General features: G+C 46.0%; 2 protein-coding genes across 2 annotated transcripts; one reads left to right on the top strand and one right to left on the bottom strand.

The window, feature by feature from the left end:
- Positions 1-1,314: 1,314 nt before the first annotated feature.
- LOC311342475 (vacuolar protein sorting-associated protein 37B-like) lies at positions 1,315-3,907 on the top strand (the record flags this gene model as incomplete). Its single annotated transcript, XM_084467295.1, has 4 exons — positions 1,315-1,447; positions 1,577-1,656; positions 2,159-2,479; positions 3,848-3,907. The coding sequence occupies exons 1-4, from the start codon at positions 1,375-1,377 to the stop codon at positions 3,905-3,907; spliced, it is 534 nt and encodes a 177-aa protein (XP_084323421.1). The 5' UTR covers positions 1,315-1,374.
- LOC311341831 (dicarboxylate carrier UCP2-like) lies at positions 3,630-10,129 on the bottom strand. Its single transcript, XM_084466649.1, has 8 exons — positions 10,008-10,129; positions 9,822-9,913; positions 9,486-9,721; positions 9,111-9,309; positions 6,478-6,681; positions 6,135-6,236; positions 5,478-5,658; positions 3,630-5,072 (listed from the first exon to the last, which is right to left on the bottom strand). The coding sequence occupies exons 3-8, from the start codon at positions 9,612-9,614 to the stop codon at positions 4,967-4,969; spliced, it is 921 nt and encodes a 306-aa protein (XP_084322775.1). The 5' UTR covers positions 9,615-9,721; positions 9,822-9,913; positions 10,008-10,129; the 3' UTR covers positions 3,630-4,966.
- Positions 10,130-10,820: the final 691 nt, after the last annotated feature.

Genomic DNA, 10,820 nt, shown 5'->3' with positions numbered 1-10,820 from the left:
ACTGATTCTAATGCGTTTGTAAAACGAGGAACTAAAGCATCGCTACTACAGATATTCATGCATTCCACATTGCTGACAAATTATGTCAATCCAAAGTCACTTAAAGCTAGTTTCACCATGACGGTCGTTCAGTCAGATTGACTCTCGCCCCACTCAGAGAGATCAACAAAAGGATCAACACTAACACCAAACTAATGTAGGCCGACCTCAATTCCTATCCACAACCTAAACACATTTTACCCTGCACACATTATATTTAATATACTCACAACAAGCTGCTGGCTATGACATCGACGGCTGGCACGGTTGACCTGCAGCATGCTGTCCCGGCGATATTTTGGAGGAAATCTCTCCTTGTGTTGCAGGACTTTCACTGATGAAGTTAGAAGAACCGGATTGTCAGCGCAGAGGATTAGCCGGGGGCGGCCGCATATAGCCGCAGGTTTATTCTCATGTGTTTACCTCCTCCAGGGCCGCGCTAAGCTCCCCCCGACTCCCGAGTCGGGGAAAGTTGATAACCATTACGCCTAATAGGATGTAGAAGTCATGGCCAACAGCCATGATCACAGTGTGGCGGGGTGTTGGCGAGGAGACTACCGACAGCCTCAGGTGCATGGCGGGCCAAAGGACGGGGTCTATATATATATATATATATTTCATTTAATATATATATATATATATATATATATATTATATATTAAATGAAATCGATTTTGTGGAATCGATTTTCTTTTTGGTCGATTTTTTGCACTAATTAAATTATCAATATTATTAATATTAATAATAATAACAGTCAACGCTTTCTTTGAATTTATTTTCAGATATACATTTTTTATAGTTATTGTAGTGCTTGTATATAGAATAAATTATATATACAGTCTATATATATACTGTATAACCAACATGTCCCTCGCCACATCCACCAGCAGGGGGGCCCCACAGAGCACGGTTCAGGACGGGCTCCCGAGGCTGTAGCACAGCCACTCCACTTTAGTCATGTCAGCACAATTTGGCTTTCTGAGGATCACTGAACTGCGGCGTCTTCTGCACGATGAAGAGAAATGCAACACAATAATCCGATACAGCGAAAAGGTAAAACGGCATGCCAGGCATTACTTTTCATGAATATAGTCGACCTATTTGTTAATAGCTTTCACTTAGATAAAGAGACCCTTTAGGTTTTATATGAAGAAAAGAGTACTGAATTTATCTTATCTTTAATTCTTCTGGAATATTGTATGCACAGCATCTAATCCTGCATTCAATGATTTAAAGTTTCAGAGTCTGAAGAGCGCCATTGAGAACATTCTGGTTTCCAATCATAGATTGGCAAAAGGCAGTCTTTTTCATAAACCAGCCTTTAGAGAAACAAAAATGCTGCTTGCAATGAAATACAAGGAGTTAGAGAAGCTAATGGGTAACATCAGAGCAAAACAAAGTTATCTGGGTAAGTTAGAGACTATTTTTACTATTTCTAATCTATTTTTGAATTATTTATTGGCTACATTATTCACCTATATATTATTCTCAATACCGTTAAAATCTTTTTTTTTTAAATGTTTTTTTCATTTCACAGCTGAAAAGTGCATCGGTCTCCTTCATATGGCTCAACTGTCCCTCGTGAAAAAGATATTAAGTGCAGAGCAGGAAAGTGAAGTAAGAAGACCTTTACTCTACTACTAACAGTCTGATGTTAAACAATCTGAATCCTTATTCATACTGGTTTACGTGGGTAAATGGTTATGTTGAATGGTTAATCATGATGTTGAAAGATTCGTCATCTTTTACTTGAACATTAACCACTTGATTCAAGGGTGACTCACTGAATGCTTTGCCCAATCAAAGAGGGTCAACATGCCCAAAAATGAATGACTCACCTAGACAGCCACACTGGATGACCTGTGATTGGCTGAAACCCAGTATCTGACCATGAGAGAATCCCTAAAGATATTAGTTAATATGCCTAGATAAGCAAAACACACCCTGATGGACCAAACATAGGCAGAGGTAAAACAAACAGCATCACAATGTGGGCCATGTGTGGTTTTCTCCCAGTGATAAACCATCCGGTATGCCTTCTAAAACAGGTGTTGGGTTCATGACTTTCATTCCTCAGTCTTTCGGACTCCGACCCCAACCAGTGCTGCTCTTCCAACAGGCGCTGCTCCAGAGGTTTGTGGACGGGGAAACACCTGTGGGCGACTTCTTGGAAAGGTTCCAACACCTGCGCAAACTCTACCACGTCCGGCTGGTCCTGAGGAACGCGACCCGAGACATGGTCATCGCCCAGCAGACCCCTGGGAGCCCAGCGGGCGTCGGTACCACCGGCGACCCCCCGCGGTTCCTCTCCTCGCCCGCCGGGCCCCTCTCACACCCCCGCTGCCATCGCTTCTGCAGCCTGGCGCCCGTCTTGATCTTACCCGCCATCGGCCGGCCCCTCACTCCCCTCCCCGGTGTCCAGACCCCGCCCCGGGGGCAGGTGGGGTCCTACTGGCTCCACCACCATCACCACCACCACCACCTCCATCAGCACCAGCACCAGCAGCGGCCGCGGTGTCCCAGGAGGGGGAGGAAACCTGCTCGCCTTCAGAAACCCCAGACCCAATCCGGGAGGCGGGCCCCGGGGCCCGACTGAGACCAGGAGGCCCGGACTCACCTGGTCATGGTCTGTGTTGATTCATCTAAATGTATTTAGTGTTTTATTATGTTGCTTGAGGTGTTCTGTTTGGGTACTGTGGAGTTCATATAGTATATATAGTAAGAGGCCTCGTCATCATGTAATGTTTTGACAGTCTTATGGCCCTTCTTATTGTACTTGTTGACAGGGTTAGATACTATTAAACTGGTTGGTTTGGTTTGTGCTTTGTGTTTACTGGTACAAAACCTGTACTGTGCCCCGTGAACCTGATATCTGTGCTCATCTGTCTGTCATCTGTCCTGCCAAGTCTGCATAATAGCCTTGTGCCGCACTTAAACTTAAACCCTAACCCCGCTCTAAAATGCAAACACTGTGACATACATCGTATCTCTAAAGGCCAGACTCTTTTGAAGGGATGAATCATCATGACGAAGCGTGAGCAGATATCCACGTATCTTCCTGTAGGTGTCTCATAGTTGTTAGATGAACTCATCCATCCATCCAGCAGGGTGGAGGTACAGGAGGTCATTTGGGTTCGCTGCTGTGGGGGTTACCCAGAGTGCAATCTGGCCCAGACAGGACCCCCATGCTAATTTACCGCCGAAGAAAACCCACTACGGTTTCACGTGTGATCATTAGCAAAGCGAATGGGGAGGGCTTTGGTTACCTGCCTGACTTCTGTTACAGCGATGTCAGCAGTACCTATTATTCAGCGGGGCTTAATTTGACCAATTTTCTCGTCTGTCAGCTAATGAATGAATTCCCCTTCTGCTCAATGGCTCGGCCGTCTAAAATGGGCTAATGGGCTTATTTGTTTTGTTTGGTAAATGCTGGGATTAAATTCTCGCTTCCAAACTGCGACACACGTTAACTTTTCACATAAGTTGGTAAAATACAAAAATAATATAAAATAAAACACACACACACAATGAGGCAACTGAGAAATATATTATAAGTGTTATTACAAAAATATGACATCCATTGCCGTATAGTGATCAACATCCATTGAACTATCATAAGGCGGTTACATCTATGGAATAAGTATGGTCCCTTTCTAGAAGGAATAACAGTGGTTCTATCATTGATTCTGTCCTTTCAACAGACAGCCCTGGAAATAAATAAAAAGGCAATGTTGGAATATTTCAGCGTTTAGTTCCCCACAGTGTGTGCAGGGGGGTGGTTACGGTTTGGGATGCTCTGATGTGTCAGGGAACGGCTGATACAGAGGACATAGAGGAGGACTGTGGGACACAGAGAGGCATGTGTTAGGCCTCTTCTAAAGGATAGCAGAGCTAAACGTAGAGCTAACTGTGACCTGGCAGCTACTAACTGAAGATGGGATTCTAGAGAGACTTGAGTATTGATTGGTTGCTTGATTGACTTTGTATTGTCTAATGGTGTAGGTTGATCCCTGGTGGCAACAGAGCATCCCTGGAACTGGCACATTGTTTCTACATTCATAAAATCTTTTGGTTTAAATTATTATATAAATAAACATATTCTAATATACATTGAAATATAAAGTATTCTTGTTGGCAGAAAAAACATGATCCTAACAAAATGGAGTCATTCTCAAATCTAAAAGTTATGGCGAGAGAGTTAAAATAAGGAGCATTGTCTGGATCTAATAAATTCATTGTATGTGCAATCACAGGTCAGAACTCATGACACCCATCCCCACACCAACATGTGTAACGTACATCAGAACGGTTTACTGACGTTTCTCCCGTCGAGTGGTTTCATTCAGTTGTAAACATGGCACTTATTATTGCGATAAATCCGATAAACACACAAAAAACAAGTGTTTCCTCACCTGCACCAACAATCATCTAACTTTCCCATTCAAACTATGTTACATACTGTCACCAAAATCCATTGTTACCTTGCACTCCGACATCTCTGTCCATCCATCCATCTGTCCATCTGTCTATCTGTCTCTCGGAGGAGCAAGGCATTGGAGACCCAGAAACAGCCTTGCACCAGTCTGTACCTGAGGTGCTCTTCCTGAAATGTGCGCTTCTCCGGGGGGGAGTGAGTGGTGTGTTGCTGGGGTGTGTGGTGGGTGCTTCATACACCAGTGTGTCGGTTAAGTTAAGTTACCCTTTATTGTCCCTTTTTTGTGGGAAATTCTTTGTCTGCTTTTGACCCGCCCGGGGATCAGGTGGGGGTTTAAGGTGCCTTGCTCAAGGGCACTTCATCCGTGGATGAGGACATAGGAGAGTGCTGCACAACTACCGTCCACATTTTTTGCCTGCCATCCTCCGGTAGGCCTCCAGTAGGCCACGGATGACCCTAAGGCAGACGGGAGAGCACAGACTAGGCAGGCGACTAGGACCAGGACTGGTGGACCTTCATCATGCCTCTCTTGATCTGCTCGTAGCTCACAAACATCACGATGTTCCAGGAGCCCAGACGCAGGTACGAGGGAACAAACCTGCAGGAGGAGGAGCAGTGATACGCAGGTTTGAGTTCCTCGTCGTGCCTAAGTTGGTTTGGTGGTTTTCTCTTCAAACAATAATGGCTTGGATTTTGAAATATCAGCAAGCAACATGGCAACCGGTGCATATTGATCCTCATTGACCCTCAGATAACCTTGGATAAACCTCCTGCTCTTGAACATTTGATTCAGGTCGAGAAGCAATATCACAAATCAAGATGTGAGTCATGCTCTTTGCTGGTGAATCCCCAGACTTAGTTCAACTCTACAATGCAAGCCTCCCATGTGTTCCCATACTGTGACCAATAACATGAGCTAGGAGTATATCCACTGAACGCTATACCGTAGCCTTGGGGGCCCTCTATACCGTAGCGTCCTCCCCTGGTTGTGAGCAGTACATACCCCTTATAGAAGGCCAGGGGCCCCTCCTTCATGAGCATGGTGACAGCACAGTTGATGGCCCCCCTGTACTGGCCCCGGGCGGAGTTCATGTAGCGCGTCTTGACCACGTCCACGGGGGACGCCACGATGGTGGTGCAGAAACCGGCGGCGAAGGCGGCCGTGAAGTGACAGGGCATGTTGTCTGTTCCACACACGACGAGAACATCACCGTTATCTTTAGGTTACCTCAAGGTCAGTTGCTTTTTTAAAGGTGACATATTATACCACCAGGTGTGAGTGTGATTAGCCATTACAAGCCGTTTTGAAAATGTGCCGCTTCTGACATCACAACTGGGCGTGTCTAGACACACATAGATGTGTGCTGGATAGATCAGTCTACCAGCCTACCCAGTGGACTGTAGCAAACGTTGCTCATCTATCTGGATAGATCAGTCTACCCAGTGGACTGTAGCAAACGTTGCTCATCTATCATACATCTAGGTGGACGCGCCCACTAGAGGCAGATTTTCAAAACGGCTTGTAACGGCTAATCACACTCACACCTGCTGGTATAGTATGTCACCTTTAAGAGCCAAACGTGAGACACGAACATTACAAAACACAACCTACCCTGGACCTGTGAGGAGAGAGACCACAGGCACACACACACACACTCGCCTGTCATGAGTTTGCGCTTGAGGATAAGCTCTTTGATGAGGTCGTAGGTCACCAGCTCAGAGCAGTTCACAATGGCGTTTCGGGTGATGTTGGGCAGACACCCTGGAGAGAGAGAGGGGGGGGGGGGTGCGGTCAGTGCAGGTCCAGCCTGGTTTACAACACCCTGTTCACTAATGCTTCACTATGATGTCGTCTCTACAAAGGTCAACATTCAGACATAGACAAGCATTTGCCGCAAAGCATCTTTCCAATACCACTTTTTTAAGCTCCTATAATAATACAAATAAAGTACTTCTTAAGCTCATATAATGATATAAACAATAAAACAAAAGTGACCACGGACCTTTCCAGAGCCCCCTCACCCCCTCCTCCCGGGCGATGGTGCGGTACGCGTCGAAGGTGCCGTTGTAGCGCTGGGCGCCGCCGGCCCCGGGCAGCCGGACCTGGGCCTGGAAGCGGACCTTGACCACGTCAGTGGGCTGGGCCACCGCCACCGCCAGGGCTCCCGTGGTGCAGCCGGCCAGCAGCCGCGCCCCGATGCCCGCATCTGTGGCAGCAGCAGCAGGGACGGAGGAGACGCACTGTTAACGCCCGACTGGAATATATATAGAGGGCATTCAGGTACACACACAGATATAGGCACACACACACATACAGATAGACACATGCACACAGATGTAGACACACACACACACACACACACATACATACAGATAGACACATACACACAGATGTAGACACACACACACACACACACACACATACAGATAGACACATGCACACAGATGTAGACACACACACACACACACACACACACACACACACACACAGATAGACACATACACACAGATGTAGACACACACACACACACACACAGATAGACACATACACACAGATGTAGACACACACACACACACATACAGATAGACACATACACAGAGATGTAGACACACACACACACACACATACAGATAGACACATACACACAGATGTAGACACACACATAAACATAGAGATGTAGACACACACACACACACACACCAACACACATACAGATGTAGACACACACACGAACACACAAATAAAGACACGCATACACACACACACACACAAGCCTACAAAGATGTAGACATATACACACACAGATAGACAAACACACACAGAACAAGACGAGCCATTGACTCTACTCCTGCAGGGGAACTGAGAAGGTCAATGTAAAAGGATACCCCACAACGTGTTTCTGAAGAACGTTGTTTGTCACGGTTTTGTTTGTGTCGTGGCGAGAGGCGTGTTCTGAGACAACACAGACACAGTGCAGTACAGTACAAGTGCTGTGTAATCCGAGAACACCACACCAACGAATGTGTGTGAAATCCATGCTTAATAGCACAGGCACTCACAGCTCACTAAACACCAGACTTAAAGGCCACTGCCATCGAATATTATGCCCTAGTCCAAAATAACAAGCTGTGATTGGAGCGCCCAGGATGCCAGTCGTAACTGGACACACATATTAACACCCATGAGCTAAAAACAAAATTGTCGTTTTTAGGGCCCCAAGCTGTTTCACCAGTTCAAAGGGGTGAATATATGATCCCATGTTTGCACACAGTACATCACGACTCTTTATTTTCCTAAGGCTTAAGCCGATACTAGAGTACCTCTGGGTGGGACTGCCTGACAGGTTAATATGGAGAGAGGGGCGGTTCGCTTCAGGGCAGACAGATGCCTCCCCTCTGGCCTACATACTGGAGACGGTTAAAACCTGCCTGCCGCCTGCAGTGTTAGACGTTTAACGTTTACCTGCCGTCTTTATGCAACATGCAGACATACGGCCCCAGGAGCACAGTGAACCTAACCTGACTCTCTCCAGATGAGTTTCGTTCCGCCAAGCTCCACTCATCCATCTGGGATCACTCCCGTTGGGAGGTATTTGGGGACTACCAGAAAATGATAGAGCCAATCAGGACTGCCGGGCGGGATTTTTATAGATGTGACATAGCGGAGAAGCGACTGTTTTGATTCAGACAACAATGGCGGCTCGCATCGAGCAAGCGTCAACATTGATGCTGCTATTTCATCCGTGTTGTCCAATCTAGCGAATATTCTTTCTTTAAAAGAACATCAGAGAACGGCTCTGAAGGCTTTTGTTGGTGGAAACTATGTTTTCCACCTTCTCCCACCCGGGTTTGGCACGTCAATAAAGATGACGGACAAGTGGTTTATCCAATCATATGCAAGGATTTTTGATAAGGCCCAGCCTTCTAAAACACCTCTCTGGAGCGATCCCAGATGGATGAGTGGATCTAGGCGGAACGAAATTCATCTGGCGAGAGTCAGGTTACAGTGAACCAATAACATACTGCTGTTCTTTCCAAATATGTTACGTTCATACACCTTGGTTGACAGGCGAGACCGTCACCCTCAGGGATCGTCAACCTCAGGGAAGAGATGCCCTGATTGGTCAGAACTATGCCGGGATGTTCTAAAATCGTCAACTTGAATCTCACGCAGCATTCCACCCACTAATAGATGGATCACTAAGTTATTTCTAACTAATTACACTCAAATTAGAGCTCTTAAGTCTACCTACTGCACCTTTAACTGCCACCAATTAAAAATTGATCAGGTTAACATACTGTGGCTTTAACTTTTCAGCCTCTTGGAGGCTGAAAAGTTCCTAGAGGCGTTCACGCAGCATTCCACCCACTAATAGACGGATCACTAAGGTATTTCCAACTTATTACACTAAAATTAGATCTCTTACGTCTACCTACTGCACCTTTAATGCCACCAATTAAACATGGGTCAGGTTAACATACTGTGGCTTTAACTTGGCTTTTGAGGTTATAGTTATAGTCCCTGGAGGTGTTCCTGCGGTTGACTTCAATTTCAGAATTGACCACAGACACAAACAAAAAAACAAAGCAGATATGATGTCTTCACGAATGGCTAGCTTGAGTTTCCTGTGCGTACTCTCTGATCCCCGGGTGTAGACTTGCTTCATGGAGTCATAGAGTCCGATTCGGACGGAGGCGAAGCTCATCTGTCTCTGGAGGCCCGCCACCAGACCGCTGTACAGGCTGCGGGGCCCCTCTGTCCTCACCATGGTGCTGATGGTCCCAAACACACCCTTGTAGCGCAGGCTCCCGGAGGACTTTGATTCTCCCTGGATCTAAAGCAAACAAAGGCGTGTGACATTGTGTGTTATAAATGCATACAGTACCGCTTGTATAGGCAAGGTGTTAAGTTAATGATTCACACTGAGTAGGCATCATGTGTAAAGAGGCAGTGAGTGAAAAAGAAATTAAAATAAATGAATGATGAAGAAGTGAGTGATGTCATTCATACCTGGAGCCGGACTTTCGCCGTGTCAAGGGGGAAGGTGACCAGGTCGGCCACACAAGCAGCGGTCCCGGCTCCGAAGACCTTCACAGCGGTGGTCGGGGCCAGGCGGTCTGCGCTTCGGACAGCCACCATGATTGCGGTTACCGCTTACGAATTGTGATCAGGAGAGCTCTGTGTGGGAATGCGGACGACGTGTTGGATTCTCGGAGCATCAGGAGATCGCTTATAGAGCAACCGACCTGTGGATCAGAATGAGTGAATTACATTAACCCGTTGTTGTTTTATGCTAATGAATCACATATGTTGGTTGACCATCACTTTGTACGTATATAAAGTCACCTTCAGGTTTCAGGTAAAGAATAGTCTCTCTTTTGCATGAATAATACTTTGGCTTTTCCGCGGTCCATATAGGGCGACAAACCAGCATACCACTGTGGAGCACACATGAAAAGCTGAAAAACAACATTTGCATGGGGCAAAAAAAAAGTTTCAAGCATAATCAGGTATAAAACCCAACGAACCTACCTTATTAAAATGTCTTCGAAAAAAAACAACCGAATAGCAACTTCCAAATAAAATAAACTCCCAATATGCGAATCCAGTGTGCAGTAGCGTGAAGCGCGGACTCATGGAAGCGGAGTCCCGTCAAGGTATTTATACCGGGAGGCGGAAGCCCGCGTGTCAGAGAGGAGAGGCGCTCAGCGGGCGGCCCGAGCCCCGAGCTGCGTGTCATCGCCTCGACGCGCTCGTCATAACACATTCACTTCATTGCGCTATTAATAGCGTAACCACCCCAACGAATTAGGCTTACCATAGTTTGTTATTAGTGACGAAAGGTACCACAACACCTCCATTGTGTAGTACCTGAAGCCACATCCAGGTCCGAAACAATCAACATGGATGTGTAACATAGAACATTTTTACCCAGTTCCATAGGAGCAGGACCTTACACATTCATGCACAAGAAACACCTTGTATGTTGTTTTGCCCGTTAGGAAACCCAACAAAATGCACCAAAATGTAGATAAGGATGCACTTGACGTGACGTTTTTGTGTTTACGCAACACGATAATGTTCATGCAATCTCATTATAAACAAATTGAAATAAAGTGCCTAGTAGGAGAAGACAGCATCCTTTCAACATTGTTTGCTTTGTTATAACTTATGACTTATTTTGTTGTTGTCTTTTGCGATGGGTATGGCCTGACTGAAGTTAGAACACTTTGTTTGTTCCCAGCACAAGGCTGTACACTTGATAATGAAAATCTGTTACAAAACCGGTTCATGGAACATTCCCCAAGGTAGTGGTAATGTAATCTTCACACAGACAACCGTCTG

This window comes from Micromesistius poutassou (genome assembly GCF_964030765.1).
Source record: "Micromesistius poutassou genome assembly, chromosome: 4".
Classification (NCBI taxonomy): domain Eukaryota; kingdom Metazoa; phylum Chordata; class Actinopteri; order Gadiformes; family Gadidae; genus Micromesistius; species Micromesistius poutassou.
This window is presented reverse-complemented; position numbering and strand designations above follow the sequence as displayed.